At 44.8% G+C, this 17,643-nt stretch overlaps 1 protein-coding gene across 2 annotated transcripts in view; it reads left to right on the top strand.

Moving 5' to 3' along the window:
• The window catches only part of LOC120046850 (proteasome activator complex subunit 4B-like), a 106,864-nt gene that overhangs the window by 37,235 nt on the left and 51,986 nt on the right, over positions 1 to 17,643 (top strand). For both annotated transcript variants that reach the window (XM_038992407.1, XM_038992406.1), the window contains exons 17-24: positions 4,397 to 4,554; positions 6,150 to 6,245; positions 6,367 to 6,422; positions 6,620 to 6,676; positions 10,734 to 10,888; positions 12,830 to 12,892; positions 14,337 to 14,432; positions 17,184 to 17,315. In XM_038992407.1, the coding sequence (XP_038848335.1) occupies positions 4,397 to 4,554; positions 6,150 to 6,245; positions 6,367 to 6,422; positions 6,620 to 6,676; positions 10,734 to 10,888; positions 12,830 to 12,892; positions 14,337 to 14,432; positions 17,184 to 17,315 (813 nt within the window). The remainder of the gene's footprint in view (positions 1 to 4,396; positions 4,555 to 6,149; positions 6,246 to 6,366; positions 6,423 to 6,619; positions 6,677 to 10,733; positions 10,889 to 12,829; positions 12,893 to 14,336; positions 14,433 to 17,183; positions 17,316 to 17,643) is intronic.

Genomic DNA, 17,643 nt, shown 5'->3' with positions numbered 1-17,643 from the left:
CTTGTCAGTTGGTGTTCGAAGTTGGCGCTGTTCTGCCACGAAGCAACGCCACAGAGTTCTATGGAGCAGTGACGACATTCCATTCCATCTATACATGCTAAATTCTCAAAGTAAATCGTCTAACTTTTGAACCATATATGGTAGAGACATGGGGTTTGGACTATTGTTTTTCGGACGCAATTCTCTGTTTAATGGATATTTTGTATAAACCTTGAATGACTGAATGAATGAATAATTGTATAGGTGAACACCCTATAGTGTGTCAAAGGAACCATGCCAGACTAGTAAAGAGGTCCAGGGCATAACATGCCTCTACCCTGTTAACCCACCAGACAGTTACACAACTCTCCTCTGTTTCTCCCTCCTGCCTCTCAGGCTTCCCACAGCCCACCTCTTGTCCACATAGTCAATGAGAAGGGCCCATGGAGATAGATTGAGGGGACACCTCCCATCTTTGCCCATAGGAAGTCCCTTTACATGTTGAAATCCCTCCATGGTGCCACTCATGCCATGCCAGGATTTTGTGGCAAGTGCGCCTTCTATCCCTCTCTATGGAAGGTCTTTGAGTGTGATCCTATTATGTCATCTCAGTAGAGGCATAATCTCTCCTTTCTCCCGAAGTGTGCACTTGTTCACTTCCCTTCATCGATTTGAAAGGAAATATCTGCTATATATGGATACTGCCTACATCAATCCAATGATTTTAAATGTGTGGGGAGTAGTGAACAAGTGCACACTTCAGGAGGAAGGAGAGAGCAGCTTGTTGGCTAGCTCAATGGATTAAAGTCTCTATGGCACTAGATAAGGTGTCTTGTCTGTTGTTCTTTGGATAGATCTCCGTACTACAAGACAAGCAGGGCTTTGTGTCAGTGTGTCTTCAGTGTGTGGGGTGTGTTTTCTATATATATATATATATATATATATATATGTGTGTGTGTGTGTGTGTGTGTGTGTGTGTGTGTGTGTGTGTGTGTGTGTGTGTGTGTGTGCGTGCGTGCGTGCGTGCGTGCGTATTTATGTGTGCGACGTACCGATTCAGCCAAAATTCAGTACCATGTGCTTCCATCTTTAGGATTTGCCCCAAGGCCGAGCGTCGATAATGCGTAGATGCTGCTCTGGGGAGTTTGCGGGTCCTTTATAGAGATTCTTGATGAAAACCTGCTCCAAAAATATACAAAACGTTTAATGGCCGTGATAGGAGAAAACTGAAGATGGATCAACAACATTGTAGTTGCTCCACAATACTAACCTAAATGGCAGAATGAAAAGAAGGAAGCTTGTACAAAATAGAAAATATTTCAAAACATGCATTAAGGCACAAAAGTAAAACTGCACAAAGAATGTGGCAAATCAATTAACTTTTTGTTCTGAATACAAAGTGTTATGTTTGGGGCAAATCCAACACATTACTGAGTACCACTCTTCATATTTTCAACCATAGTGTCTGCATCATGTTATGGGTATGCTTGTCATTGGCAGAGACTAGGGAGTTTTTTCGGGTTGGGGGGGGGGCACCATCCTAGAGGAAAACCTGGTTGTCTGCTTTCCAACACATACTGGGACAGGAATTCACCTTTCAGCAGGACAATAACCTAAAACACAAGGCCAAATATACCCTGGAGTTGCTTACCAAGATGACATTGAATGTTCTTGAGGGGTGTTAGGTTCTTATTTTTCAGAGTAAATAACTCACGGACACTATAGAAGCTTTAACCAAGTTTAATCATTCCCCAAAGGTTCTGTACAGCTGAAAACAGACAGCTAAAGATTTGACTTCACAGTGTATATGCATCCTACTTAACCTCTCTAGGGTATGTGGGACGGTAGCGTCTCACCTCGTCAACAGCCAGTGAAACTGCAGGGCGCCAAATTCAAAACAACAGAAATCCCATAATTAAAATTCCTCAAACATACATGTATTTTACACCATTTTAAAGATACTCTTGTTGTAAATCCAGCCACAGTGTCCGATTTTAAAAAAAAAAAAAAAAAAAAAAAAAAAAAAAAAAGGCTTTACGACGAAAGCAAACCAAACGTTTATGTTAGGTCAGAGCCAAGTCACAGAAAAACACAGCCATTTTTCCAGCCAAAGAGAGGAGTCACAAAAAGCAGAAATATAGATAAAATTAATCACTAACCTTTGATGATCTTCATCAGATGACACTCATAGTACTTCATGTTACACAATACATGTATGTTTTGTTCGGTAAAGTTCATATTTATATCCAAAAATCAGAGTTTACATTGGCGCGTTACGTTCAGTAGTTCCAAAACATCCGTTGATTTTGCAGAGAGCCACATCAATTTACATAAATACTCATAATAAACATTGATGAAATATACAACTCTTATGCATGGAATTTTAGATCCATTTCTCCTTAATGCAACCGCTGTGTCAGATTTCCCAAAAACTTTACGGAAAAAGCAAACCATGCAATAATCTGAGTACGGCGCTCAGACGACAAATCAACCCAAAGAGATATCCGCCATGTTGGAGTCAACAGAAGTCAGAAATAGCATTATAAATATTCACTTACCTTTGATGATCTTCATCAGAATGCACTCCCAGGAATCCCAGTTCCACAATAAATGTTTGTTTTGTTCGATAATGTCCATCATTTATGTCCAAATTCCTCCTTGTTGTTCGCGCGTTCAGTAAACAATCTAAACTCACGATGCGCGTTCAAGTCCAGCTGAAAGTATGGACGAAAAGTCCAAAAAGTTATATTACAGTCCGTAGAAACATGTCAAACGAAGTATAGAATCAACCTTTAGGATGTTTTTAACATAAATCTTCAATAATCTTCCAACCGGAGAATTCCTTTGTCTTCAGAAATGCAATGGAACTCAAGCTAACTCTCACATGAACGCGCATGGTCAGCTCGTGGCACTCTGGGAGAGACCATACTCAATCCCCTCTCATTCTCCACCACCTCACAGTAGAAGCATCAAACAAGGTTCTACATACTGTTGACATCTAGTGGAAGCCTTAGGAAGTGACCCCATTTCCACTATCTTGGATAAGCAAAGAGTTGAAAAACTAAAAACCTCAGATTTCCCACTTCCTGGTTGGAATCTTTCTCAGGTTTTTGCCTGCCATATGAGTTCTGTTCTACTCACAGACATCATTCAAACAGTTTTAGAAACTTCAGAGTGTTTTCTATCCAAATATACTAATACTATGCATATCCTAGTATCTGGGCCTGAGTAGCAGGCAGTTTACTCTGGGCACGCTTTTCATCCGGACGTGAAAATACTGCCGCCTACCCCAAAGAAGTTAAGACAATCCCCTTTCTCTCAATCCTTACATTTTATGTCTCTACAGGAAGCTAATAAAGAGGGTAACAGGATTCCAAACATGTATTACTCTCTTAAGAGAATCTTTCCTCACCTCCTGACCTCAACCCTCTTTCATCTAATACACAGATGTCCATCTGTCTCCCCTGTATCAACACATCGCTCTCCTCTCCTCCATCAAACACATTCCAAAGCCTTCTTTCTTCTGAGAACCATTAACTTCTAACATAACCCAGTCTCATTTCCTATCATTCATTTAATATCTCAATGTTCAAAGTTTAGCACATCCCAACAGGGGCCTAGTTACAGTTTTGACTTAAATCGCCTTGAAAATCTTCAAATGGGCTGGCTAGCAATGATCAACAACGAACTTATCAAAGCTTGAATAATTTTTTAAAGAATGTGCAAATATTGTACAACCCAGGTGTGCAAAGCTCGTAGACTTACCCAAAAAGACTCACAGCTGTAATCGCTGGCAAAGGTGATTCTAGCATGTATCGATCCAGTTTCCAAGTGCCTTTTGATGGTGTAGGAAACTGTACTCACTGACACCTTGGCTCTCTTTGCAATTTCTCTAAAGGAAAGACCTACACTTTTAAGGGTTATAATGGTCTGTCTGTCTGCCTTTGTTAATTGCCTTTTTCTCACCATTTTAATAGCAATATACTACTTCCTGCAGTACAACACTGTCCAAATAATGCTTAAGAAGGTGTAGTAACACTCTGTTCCAACACTGCTTTTATACAGACAGAGGGTTTGTAAGTAATCAACCAAAGTTTTGAGGCTTAATTTACTTCCATTGCTGCAGAACAGCTGTAAGTTGTTAACCCATTACTTGTTCCCTGAAAATGCCTTTTTTTGTAACTCTGAAAAATACATTATTTTTCAGTTTTTGGTAAACTACATGATTTTTAAAATTATTATTATTATGTTTTACCTCTGGCAGTTTACTGCTTACCTTTACCATTTTCAGGTTATTCACTGGACTTGAACTGCTTACATTTAAAAAAAACTGGAAAAATGGGGATGTTCAAAAACTTTTGACCAGTAGTGTATATAATATTATATATTGATCTCAACCTTCTCTCCCTCTGTCCAGGACTGGGGTCGTCCGGGGGACCTGTGGAACCTGAACATCCAGTGGCACGTCCCCAGTGTGGAGGAGACCAAATTTGTGTTCTATGTTCTGGACCTGATCTTACAGCCAGAGCTGCTGCGACTGCAGAGATACGCCCAGGGGGAACGGGACATGACCAGGTGAGGGGGGACAAACAGACTGTGTGAAGGCAGTAAGAGGGTCCTATTCATCAGTTATCAAACAGAAGAAAACGGACTGTAAGACTACCTAAACTTGTCCAATAAGAAACACACATTTTTGTTTTCATTTGCGAAACGTTTTGCTACGATATGCCCTAATGAATAGTTGGGACCTAGGGGATTGCCAGGTGAAGGCACATTAAACAAACCACGACAAGTCTGGAGCAGACTTGGATAGGATACTGTACACCAGTGGTCATCAACCGGTCGATCGTGATCTCCAAGGCATTCCTAGTCAATCACCAAACATTTCTGTCGAAAATCCAATGATAACGGCATAAAGGCTTGAGCTCCTTTTATTTTTGTTATGTTTGTGTGTTGCGCTGTTGACGGTAGGTGCTCCTGATTCAGAAGCCCTGCTGCACCTGGTAGGCAAAGTGTTCCCATTTTCAACTATTTAATTTGTCTGAAACGACAAACTCCGCGTACCCGGCGGACCTGGAGATCTGTGGCTAAATCAAGTGTGCCTACTGCTCTGGCCAATCGCTCAAATGCCTACCTACAGCTTCCACAACCCCGGCTACAGCATTGTTTGATACTAGCCTACATGAGATTTATTAACTTTTAAAACTATTACCAGAGGGAGACTGTCAAAGAGCTACTGTTTTTATGAGTGACTTTATTCAGCACTGTCAACACTGTATTTAGTCAACACTATTACAAAACATAAAATGCGCTTCTCTCTACTTCCACTCGTGCTGCATCTGCTATGAATTAGTAGTCAAGTGTATCTATAGCTCTGCGTTTTAATTATTAACAGCAGCTCATTGTCTATTTTAATATAGAGGAATATTTAACTTTCTCTGGTCATAGGTGAGAGGCTGCTGCTCTCTCACTCCCTTCACTGAGACTAATGCCGTGTTCAAAACAATGGGGAATTTGGAAATCTACGACTTCCCGAGCGTTCCAGACAACTGGGGCCGGGGAATCTTTTGAACGGCCATCCAAGTCAGAAACTCTGGCATCTTTCTAAGGCTCCGACTTTCTGACCTGAAGATCACTGTCGTCATTATTTGATCTAGTTCTCTGTTGTCTTGAAAGCACCATGACCATCAGATGCCAGTACCATCATTCCTGTAAAATAAAAAAGCAAATAATTTCAATTTATGCTCAGCTGTGCCTCGCTAAAGGTACACCAACTGATCTATTTTGTTATCACAGCTCAAATTTTGAAATATGCTATGGTCTGAGAAGAACAATGTTGGCGGGCCAGGCATATAGCCATTATGCTGTGATAATGTATTAGGCCTACTGAACAAACCTCATTCCAACAGAACTGTTTTTGTTAGGTAAATGTTTTTTAAAAAATGGTCATGTTTAAAAACAATTCTGAGCGCTATATCTTGGCTTGCTTTGTGACTGCAAAAGTGCTCTACACTAATCTAAGAACCAACTAGTGTCCTGTTGTCCCACGACAAGTTTAGGTGGTTTCACTCTGTTTCAAACGTGTTCTCCCCACTTAACACACCTCCGTTCTGCTTTATAATGTGTAGTCAGTGTTGTGGATCCTGCATGTAACTAATCCCATTTTTCAGGGATGACGTCCTACAGAGTTTGTCTATCGTACAGCACTGCCTTCTCGGAGCAGGAAGTCTGTTTCCACCGCTGCGAGGAGAGCCCATTCCAGAACTGTGAGTAGTACACAGTCAAGCTTAATTAATCAAATGTATTTATGAAGCCCGTTTTACATCAATAGTTGTCAGTGTTTTACTACAGTGTGTTTTAACTATGAAATGTCTCTTTCTCTGGCAGGGTGACTAGCATGGTGAATCTGGGTGAGACCAACCTCTTCACAGGAGTGTCTTATGGTGAGTTGCATGCTTTAGCTCATAGTCATTATTCTGAGGCCTTTGTAACAGACAAAATGGTCCTTGAGCCTTCATAGTTTGCGGTATCACTCACTTGTTGTGGTGACAGCAGTAATTATATGTTGATTTTTATTGTTCCAGAGACATGTTTGCGTGCATGTTGTTATGTAAAACCTCAACTCTCTCTCCTCCTCCAGATGTGTCCAGAGAGAACTACAGAGATGCTATCTGTAGAGTAATGAGGCAGTTGCTACGTGAGTAGTGTCTCCTCCCTTCCTCCTGTCTGTAACCACAACTCAACCCTAATAGTGTCTCCTCCCTCCTGTCTGTAACCACAACTCAACCCTAATAGTGTCTCCTCCCTCCCTCCTGTCTGTAACCACAACTCAACCCTAATAGTGTCTCCTCCCTCCCTCCTGTCTGTAACCACAACTCAACCCTAATAGTGTCTCCTCCCTCCTGTCTGTAACCACAACTCAACCCTAATAGTGTCTCCTCCCTCCTGTCTGTAACCACAACTCAACCCTAATAGTGTCTCCTCCCTCCTGTCTGTAACCACAACTCAACCCTAATAGTGTCTCCTCCCTCCTGTCTGTAACCACAACTCAACCCTAATAGTGTCTCCTCCCTCCTGTCTGTAACCACAACTCAACCCTAATAGTGTCTTCTCCCTCCTGTCTGTAACCACAACTCAACCCTAATAGTGTCTCCTCCCTCCTGTCTGTAACCACAACTCAACCCTAATAGTGTCTCCTCCCTCCTGTCTGTAACCACAACTCAACCCTAATAGTGTCTCCTCCCTCCTGTCTGTAACCACAACTCAACCCTAATAGTGTCTCCTCCCTCCTGTCTGTAACCACAACTCAACCCTAATAGTGTCTCCTCCTCCCTCCTGTCTGTAACCACAACTCAACCCTAATAGTGTCTTCTCCCTCCTGTCTGTAACCACAACTCAACCCTAATAGTGTCTCCTCCCTCCTGTCTGTAACCACAACTCAACCCTAATAGTGTCTCCTCCCTCCTGTCTGTAACCACAACTCAACCCTAATAGTGTCTCCTCCCTCCTGTCTGTAACCACAACTCAACCCTAATAGTGTCTCCTCCCTCCTGTCTGTAACCACAACTCAACCCTAATAGTGTCTCCTCCCTCCTGTCTGTAACCACAACTCAACCCTAATAGTGTCTCCTCCCTCCTGTCTGTAACCACAACTCAACCCTAATAGTGTCTTCTCCCTCCTGTCTGTAACCACAACTCAACCCTAATAGTGTCTCCTCCCTCCTGTCTGTAACCACAACTCAACCCTAATAGTGTCTCCTCCCTCCTGTCTGTAACCACAACTCAACCCTAATAGTGCCTCCTCCCTCCCTCCTGTCTGTAACCACAACTCAACCCTAATAGTGTCTCCTCCCTCCTGTCTGTAACCACAACTCAACCCTAATAGTGTCTCCTCCCTCCTGTCTGTAACCACAACTCAACCCTAATAGTGCCTCCTCCCTCCTGTCTGTAACCACAACTCAACCCTAATAGTGCCTCCTCCCTCCTGTCTGTAACCACAACTCAACCCCAAGAGTGTCCCTCCCTCCTGTCTGTAACCACAACTCAACCCTAATAGTGTCTCCTCCCTCCCTCTCTGTAACCACAACTCAACCCTAATAGTGCCTCCTCCCTCCCTCCTGTCTGTAACCACAACTCAACCCTAATAGTGTCTCCTCCCTCCTGTCTGTAACCACAACTCAACCCTAATAGTGTCTCCTCCCTCCTGTCTGTAACCACAACTCAACCCTAATAGTGCCTCCTCCCCCCCTCCTCTGTAACCACAACTCAACCCTAATAGTGTCTCCTCCCTCCTGTCTGTAACCACAACTCAACCCTAATAGTGTCTCCTCCCTCCTGTCTGTAACCACAACTCAACCCTAATAGTGCCTCCTCCCTCCCTCCTGTCTGTAACCACAACTCAACCCTAATAGTGTCTTCTCCCTCCTGTCTGTAACCACAACTCAACCCTAATAGTGTCTCCTCCCTCCTGTCTGTAACCACAACTCAACCCTAATAGTGTCTCCTCCCTCCTGTCTGTAACCACAACTCAACCCTAATAGTGCCTCCTCCCTCCCTCCTGTCTGTAACCACAACTCAACTCTAATAGTGCCTCCTCCCTCCCTCCTGTCTGTAACCACAACTCAACTCTAATAGTGCCTCCTCCCTCCCTCCTGTCTGTAACCACAACTCAACCCTAATAGTGTCTCCTCCCTCCTGTCTGTAACCACAACTCAACCCTAATAGTGCCTCCTCCCCCCCTCCTCTGTAACCACAACTCAACCCTAATAGTGTCTCCTCCCTCCTGTCTGTAACCACAACTCAACCCTAATAGTGTCTCCTCCCTCCTGTCTGTAACCACAACTCAACCCTAATAGTGTCTCCTCCCTCCTGTCTGTAACCACAACTCAACCCTAATAGTGTCTCCTCCCTCCTGTCTGTAACCACAACTCAACCCTAATAGTGTCTCCTCCCTCCTGTCTGTAACCACAACTCAACCCCAAGAGTGTCCCTCCCTCCTGTCTGTAACCACAACTCAACCCTAATAGTGTCTCCTCCCTCCTGTCTGTAACCACAACTCAACCCTAATAGTGTCTCCTCCCTCCTGTCTGTAACCACAACTCAACCCTAATAGTGTCTCCTCCCTCCTGTCTGTAACCACAACTCAACCCTAATAGTGTCTCCTCCCTCCCTCCTGTCTGTAACCACAACTCAACCCTAATAGTGTCTCCTCCCTCCCTCCTGTCTGTAACCACAACTCAACCCTAATAGTGTCTCCTCCCTCCCTCCTGTCTGTAACCACAACTCAACCCTAATAGTGTCTCCTCCCTCCTGTCTGTAACCACAACTCAACCCTAATAGTGTCTCCTCCCTCATGTCTCTAACCACAATTCAACCCCAATAGTGCCCCCTCCCCCTTCCTCTGCAACCACAACTCAACCCCAAAAGTGTCTCCTCCCTCCCTCCTGTCTCTAACCCTAATAGTGTCTCCCCCCTCCCTCCCTCCTGTCTGTAACCACAACTTAACCCCAACTAACAGTGTAAAGCTGTCCAGATGTAACTAACAGTGTAAAGCTGTCCAGATGTAACTAACAGTGTAAAGCTGTCCAGATGTAACTAACAGTGTAAAGCTGTCCAGATGTAACTAACAGTGTAAAGCTGTCCAGATGTAACTAACAGTGTAAAGCTGTCCAGATGTAACTAACAGTGTAAAGCTGTCCAGATGTAACTAACAGTGTAAAGCTGTCCAGATGTAATGTTTTTTTAAATGTCTTTGTGTCTTATCACTGTCTTCACATGAAGACCTAATATGTGAAATGGGATGCAACCAGCAAAGTTACATCTATATGCAGATGATACAGTCATATATTCATGTGCTCCTTCTCTGGTTCAGGCTGTTGAAGAGCTCCAGACTGCTTTTCAGTCACTGCAGGACTCCCTTTATGGTCTCAAACTGATTTTGAATGTACAAAAAACTAAATTCATGACCTTTACCAGAGCTAGAACTCAGCCAGAGAAGGTTAGCATTGTCACATCTGGTGGCTTATCTGTTGAAAAAGTGTCATTTTACAAATTCCTAGGTATTCGGTTGGATGACAAGTTGTCCTTTAAAGTTCATGTGGATAATCTTGTGACAAAGCTTAAATTGAAATTGGGTTTTTATTTTTGTAATAAGGCTTGCTTCCTTCCCACTTATGGCTAGAAAGAAGCTTGTTCAGGCCACTTTTCTCTCTGTAATTGATTATGGTGACTTGTTGTATATGTGTTCATCTACAAAGCCCTTTTGGATCAACTCCCTCTTTACCTCTGTAGTCTGGTCTCCTTCACCACCAGCAGTTACCATACCCGGTCTGCTAGGTGGTTGCTACTTAAAGTCCCCAGGACATTCACAGTATTATGCAAGACTGCCTTCTCTTCGTGTGCACCAGAGGCATGGAATAGTCTACAATCCATGCTTCATCTAGATATGTTAGTGCCAGTGAATGATTTTAAAATATTGATGGGAGACTCTGTTACGGAGGAGTGTTAATGCTTTTTTTAGGCTGGATCGTGTTCTATTGTTGTATGTTTTAATTATGCAATGTATTGATTGTTTCTGCCTTCTTGGCCAGGTCTCCCTTGAAAAAGAGACTCTGGGTCTCAATGGGCTTTTCCTGGTTAAATAAAGGTTAAATATATCTTTTTTTAATTAAACAAAGACATCTAAAACCGCTCCCTAAAACCGATCTAGATCATTTCACTTCATGTCAACATAATGTTCTGTTTTATGTCCCCAGATCACATTCTGGAACACTCAGAGGACGACACCAAGTCTCTATTCTCCATCATCAAGATCATCAGTGACCTGCTACACTTCAAAGGCTCCCAAAAACACGAGTTTGACTCTCGCTGGAAGAGCTTCAACCTGGTCAAGAAGTCCATGGAGAACAGGGTGAGAGATATAGTTAGGACGCCGTGGTGGAACTTGTGTGATTGAATGACATATTTCTCTTCATTGAATGAATGCTGGTCATGTAAGGCACCCACAGACTTATCTAACATATATTTGTAAGAGTTTAGTTTTTCATTTTGAATTTATTCTAGTGTTGACTTCTGATCAGTACAAGGCCCTTGCCAAAAGTAGTTCATTACATAGGGAATAGGGCCCAGCTGTGGACTAGACAGTAGTTCATTACATAGGGAATAGGGCCCAGCCTCGGTCTAGACAGTAGTTCATTACATAGGGAATGGGGCCCAGCCTTGGTCTAGACAGTAGTTCATTACATGGGGAATAGGGCCCAGCCTTGGTCTAGACAGTAGTTCATTACATAGGGAATAGGGCCCAGCCGTGGACTAGACAGTAGTTCATTACATGGGGAATAGGGCCCAGCCTTGGTCTAGACAGTAGTTCATTACATAGGGAATAGGGCCCAGCCTTGGTCTAGACAGTAGTTCATTACATAGGGAATGGGACCCAGCCTTGGTCTAGACAGTAGTTCATTACATAGGGAATGGGACCCAGCCTTGGTCTAGACAGTAGTTCATTACATAGGGAATAGGGCCCAGCCTTGGTCTAGACAGTAGTTCATTACATAGGGAATGGGACCCAGCCTTGGTCTAGACAGTAGTTCATTACATAGATAATAGGGCCCAGCCTTGGTCTAGACAGTAGTTCATTACATAGGGAATAGGCCCCAGCCTTGGTCTAGACAGTAGTTCATTACATAGGGAATGGGACCCAGCCTTGGTCTAAACAGTAGTTCATTACATAGGGAATAGGCCCCAGCCTTGGTCTAGACAGTAGTTCATTACATAGGGAATAGGGCCCAGCCTTGGTCTAGACAGTAGTTCATTACATAGGGAATGGGACCCAGCCTTGGTCTAGACAGTAGTTCATTACATAGGGAATAGGCCCCAGCCTTGGTCTAGACAGTAGTTCATTACATAGGGAATGGGACCCAGCCTTGGTCTAGACAGTAGTTCATTACATAGGGAATAGGGCCCAGCCTTGGTCTAGACAGTAGTTCATTACATAGATAATAGGCCCCAGCCTTGGTCTAGACAGTAGTTCATTACATGGGGAATAGGGCCCAGCCTTGGTCTAGACAGTAGTTCATTACATAGATAATAGGGCCCAGCCTTGGTCTAGACAGTAGTTCATTACATAGATAATAGGGCCCAGCCTTGGTCTAGACAGTAGTTCATTACATAGGGAATAGGCCCCAGCCTTGGTCTAGACAGTAGTTCATTACATAGGGAATGGGACCCAGCCTTGGTCTAAACAGTAGTTCATTACATAGGGAATAGGCCCCAGCCTTGGTCTAGACAGTAGTTCATTACATAGGGAATGGGACCCAGCCTTGGTCTAAACAGTAGTTCATTACATAGGGAATAGGGCCCAGCCTTGGTCTAGACAGTAGTTCATTACATAGATAATAGGCCCCAGCCTTGGTCTAGACAGTAGTTCATTACATGGGGAATAGGGCCCAGCCTTGGTCTAGACAGTAGTTCATTACATAGATAATAGGGCCCAGCCTTGGTCTAGACAGTAGTTCATTACATAGATAATAGGGCCCAGCCTTGGTCTAGACAGTAGTTCATTACATAGGGAATAGGGCCCAGCCTTGGTCTAGACAGTAGTTCATTACATAGGGAATAGGGCCCAGCCTTGGTCTAGACAGTAGTTCATTACATAGATAATAGGGCCCAGCCTTGGTCTAGACAGTAGTTCATTACATAGGGAATAGGGCCCAGCCTTGGTCTAGACAGTAGTTCATTACATAGATAATAGGGCCCAGCCTTGGTCTAGACAGTAGTTCATTACATAGGGAATAGGCCCCAGCCTTGGTCTAGACAGTAGTTACTAATTTCTCTCCTCCTGCTCCACCTAAAGCTTCATGGCAGGAAGCAGCACATCAGAGCCCTACTGATCGACAGAGTTATGCTACAGCATGAGGTAGGACCTATGTCTGTCTCTCTGGTGCTCTCTGTCTCTCTGGCGCTCTCTGGCGCTCTCTGTCGTGCTCTCTGTCGCGCTCTCTGGCGCGCTTTCTGTCGCTCTCGCTCTCTGTCGCTCTCTGTCGCTCTCGCTCTCTGGCGCTCTTGCTCTCTGGCGCTCTCTGTCTCGCTCTCTGTCTCGCTCTCTGGCGCTCTTGCTCTCTGGCGCTCTCTGTCTCGCTCTCTGGCGCTCTCTGTCTCGCTCTCTGTCTCACTCTCTGGCACTCTCGCTCTCTGGCGCTCTCGCTCTCTGGCGCTCTCGCTCGCTGTCTCGCTCGCTCTCTCGCTCGCTCGCTGTCTCGCTCGCTGTCTCGCTCTCTGTCTCGCTCTCTGGCGCTCTCGCTCTCTGTCTCGCTCTCTGTCTCGCTCTCTGGCGCTCTCGCTCTCTGTCTCGCTCTCTGGCGCTCTCGCTCTCTGTCTCTCTCTCTGGCGCTCTCGCTCTCTGTTTCGCTCCCTGTCTCGCGCTCTGGCGCTCTCGCTCTCTGTCTCACGCTCTGGCGCTCTCGCTCTCTGTCTCGCTCTCTGGGGCTCTCGCTCTCTGGCGCTCTCGCTCTCTGTCTCACTCTCTGGCACTCTCGCTCTCTGGCGCTCTCGCTCTCTGGCGCTCTCGCTCTCTGTCTCGCTCGCTGTCTCGCTCTCTCGCTCGCTGTCTCGCTCTCTCGCTCGCTGTCTCGCTCGCTGTCTCGCTCGCTGTCTCGCTCTCTGTCTCGCTCTCTGGCGCTCTCGCTCTCTGGCGCTCTCGCTCTCTGTCTCGCTCTCTGGCGCTCTCGCTCTCTGTCTCGCTCTCTGGCGCTCTCGCTCTCTGTCTCTCTCTCTGGCGCTCTCGCTCTCTGTTTCGCTCCCTGTCTCGCGCTCTGGCGCTCTCGCTCTCTGTCTCACGCTCTGGCGCTCTCGCTCTCTGTCTCGCTCTCTGGGGCTCTCGCTCTCTGTCGCTCTCGCTCTCTGGGGCTCTCGCTCTCTGGGGCTCTCGCTCTCTGGCGCTCTCGCTCTCTGGGGCTCTCGCTCTCTGTCTCGCTCTCTGTCTCGCTCTCTGTGTCTCGCTCTCTGTGTCTCGCTCTCTGTGTCTCGCTCTCTCTCGCTCTCTGGCGCTCTCGCTCTCTGTGTCTCGCTCTCTGTGTCTCGCTCTCTGTGTCTCTCGCTCTGTGTCTCTCGCTCTGTGTCTCTCGCTCTGTGTCTCTCGCTCTGTGTGTGTGTGCTATCCATTCTCAAGTGTCTGCTGCTGTCATGGAATAATCTGTCATGTGTTTCTATTACCCCTGGTAGTATCCCAGCTGCTGTTTAACTGTCATGTGTTTCTATTACCCCTGGTAGTAACCCAGCTGCTGTTTAACTGTCATGTGTTTCTATTACCCCTGGTAGTAACCCATCTGCTGTTTAATTGTCATGTGTTTTGTGTTGTCCAGCTTCGTAAGCTAACAGTGGAGGGGTGTGAGTACAGGAGTATCCACCAGGAACTGATGAGGGATCTGCTGAGGCTATCCACCAGCACCTACAGTCAGGTTAGCCCAGTTCACTGTTTTAGAGTTCTCTCCCACACATGTTTGTTTTAGAGCTCTCTGCCACACACGTTTGTTTTAGACTTCTCTGCCACACACGTTTGTTTTAGAGTTCTCTCCCACACACGTTTGTTTTAGAGTTCTCTGCCACACACGTTTGTTTTAGAGTTCTCTCCCACACACGTTTGTTTTAGAGTTCTCTGCCACACACGTTTGTTTTAGACTTCTCTGCCACACACGTTTGTTTTAGAGTTCTCTGCCACACACGTTTGTTTTAGAGCTCTCTGCCACACACGTTTGTTTTAGAGTTCTCTGCCACACACGTTTGTTTTAGAGTTCTCTGCCACACACGTTTGTTTTAGACTTCTCTGCCACACACGTTTGTTTTAGACTTCTCTGCCACACACGTTTGTTTTAGAGTTCTCTGCCACACACGTTTGTTTTAGACTTCTCTGCCACACACGTTTGTTTTAGACTTCTCTGCCACACACGTTTGTTTTAGAGTTCTCTGCCACACACGTTTGTTTTAGAGTTCTCTGCCACACACGTTTGTTTTAGAGTTCTCTCCCACACATGTTTGTTTTAGAGCTCTCTGCCACACACGTTTGTTTTAGAGTTCTCTCCCACACACGTTTGTTTTAGAGTTCTCTGCCACACACGTTTGTTTTAGAGTTCTCTGCCACACACGTTTGTTTTAGAGTTCTCTGCCACACACGTTTGTTTTAGAGTTCTCTGCCACACACGTTTGTTTTAGAGTTCTCTGCCACACACGTTTGTTTTAGACTTCTCTCCCACACACGTTTGTTTTAGAGTTCTCTGCCACACACGTTTGTTTTAGACTTCTCTGCCACACACGTTTGTTTTAGAGTTCTCTGCCACACACGTTTGTTTTAGAGTTCTCTGCCACACACGTTTGTTTTAGAGTTCTCTGCCACACACGTTTGTTTTAGAGTTCTCTGCCACACACGTTTGTTTTAGAGTTCTCTCCCACACACGTTTGTTTTAGACTTCTCTGCCACACACGTTTGTTTTAGAGTTCTCTGCCACACACGTTTGTTTTAGTAGCTCCAGTAGGTAAATAAACCATTACTATGGTGAGAGAGACGTTTGATCAATCTGGGTTCTTCGGCTCTCTCCTCGCCTCCTGGTCCTCTGTAGCTCAGTTGGTAGAGCATGGCTCCTGGTCCTCTGTAGCTCAGTTGGTAGAGCATGGCTCCTGGTCCTCTGTAGCTCAGTTGGTAGAGCATGGCTCCTGGTCCTCTGTAGCTCAGTTGGTAGAGCATGGCTCCTGGTCCTCTGTAGCTCAGTTGGTAGAGCATGGCTCCTGGTCCTCTGTAGCTCAGTTGGTAGAGCATGGCTCCTGGTCCTCTGTAGCTCAGTTGGTAGAGCATGGCTCCTGCTCCTCTGTAGCTCAGTTGGTAGAGCATGGCTCCTGGTCCTCTGTAGCTCAGTTGGTAGAGCATGGCTCCTGGTCCTCTGTAGCTCAGTTGGTAGAGCATGGCTCCTGGTCCTCTGTAGCTCAGTTGGTAGAGCATGGCTCCTGGTCCTCTGTAGCTCAGTTGGTAACATTTAAGATGGAGAATAGTATGTTCATTACCGGAGATAAATACGAATGAACAAGCTTTCCTCCACGCGCTTGGAAACACTACAGCCATAATGGGAGCCACCTAGAATAACTACAATTTCTGGCTCATTTTTCCAAAAACCAGCCTGAAACTCTTTCTAAAGACTGTTGACATCTAGTGGAAGCCCTAGGAACTGCAATCTGGGAGGACTTGGCCTTATTATTATTATTAAAATACTAGCCATTGGTAAGCTGAATTGTTTTTTGTTGGGATGGTTTGTCCTTGGGGTTTCGCCTGCCATATCAGCTCTGTTATACTCACAGACATTATTTGAACAGTTTTAGAAACTTTAGAGTGTTTTCTATCCAAATCTACCAATTATATGCATATCGTAGCTTCTGGGCCTGAGTAACAGGCAGTTTACTTTGGGCACGCTTTTCATCCGGACGTGAAAATACTGCCCCCTACCCCAGAGAGGTTTAACAAGAAATTTGTGGAGTGGTTGAAAAACAAGTTTTAATGACTCCAACCAAAGTGTTTGTAAACTTCTGACTTCAACTATTCCAGGCAAATCTGTCAAGGGAAATGATTTCCTGAACATTTGAAGGTCTCCAGGTGATTAGTTCTCACCCACTGTTTCCTATCATAGCTTTTTGGTTTTTATTATGGGTAACATGTTTATTTGATACTGATGCTGTTCTTCAAACATTTGTTCTTATCATATCAGAGTTTAAAAAATAATAATAGTGTATAAGACGTTTGTACATTTTGTACCTAAAAAAATCATTTATTTTTTTGTTTAATAAAATAAAAAAGCTCCAGAATAAAGGCCCTTTGTGTTCTTTCTAATTGCATCTTGTTCGTGACTTTTACCATATGTGTAAATGGAATGCTGTCAGGAAAGAAGGTATTCCATTGTTTTTATAGGCCTGATTTGGTACAATACTATAATTGCGATCAGACTCACAAACAGCGCATGCCACGCGCTTCTGGTACTCTAAAAAGTGGGACAGGGATGGCAGGTGTGTAAATGGCATATATAATATCATATATTGTAACTCAAAACATATTGGAGGAGAATTTTAAGTCTGAACAATGGGTTTTCTCTTTTTTGAGGAAGTAAGGAATCAAGGAAAATGTATTAAGAAACACCATTTGAGTGTCTCTCCCCCCATGTGTGCTCCTCCAGGTGCGTAGCCGGGCTCAGAGTGTGCTGTTCACGGCTCTGGGAACCTATAACTTCTGCTGCAGGGACGTGATCCCCCGCGTGCTGGAGTTCCTGGAGCCAGACCGCTCCGACGTCACACAGCAGCAGTTCAAAGTAGGACTGTCTCTGTCCTGTCTCTGTCCTGTCTCGCTCTCTGTCCTGTCTCGCTCTCTGTCCTGTCTTTTCAATACTCTTATCTTGTCCACATACACACACACACATGGTCTAGGCTGGTTTTTGCAAATTGATCGATCAATTAATTGATTCATTGTTGATCAATCGATTGATTGAGTCATTTATTGATCAATCAGCTGACTAAATTATTGTGTGACTGACTGATTGAATGTTGTACAATGAACAAAAAATATAAAGGCAACATGTAAAGTGTTGGTTTCATGAGCTGCAATAAAAGATCACAGAGATGTTCCATACGCACAAAAAG

This window comes from Salvelinus namaycush, chromosome 4, assembly GCF_016432855.1.
Source record: "Salvelinus namaycush isolate Seneca chromosome 4, SaNama_1.0, whole genome shotgun sequence".
Classification (NCBI taxonomy): Eukaryota; Metazoa; Chordata; class Actinopteri; order Salmoniformes; family Salmonidae; genus Salvelinus; species Salvelinus namaycush.
This window is presented reverse-complemented; position numbering and strand designations above follow the sequence as displayed.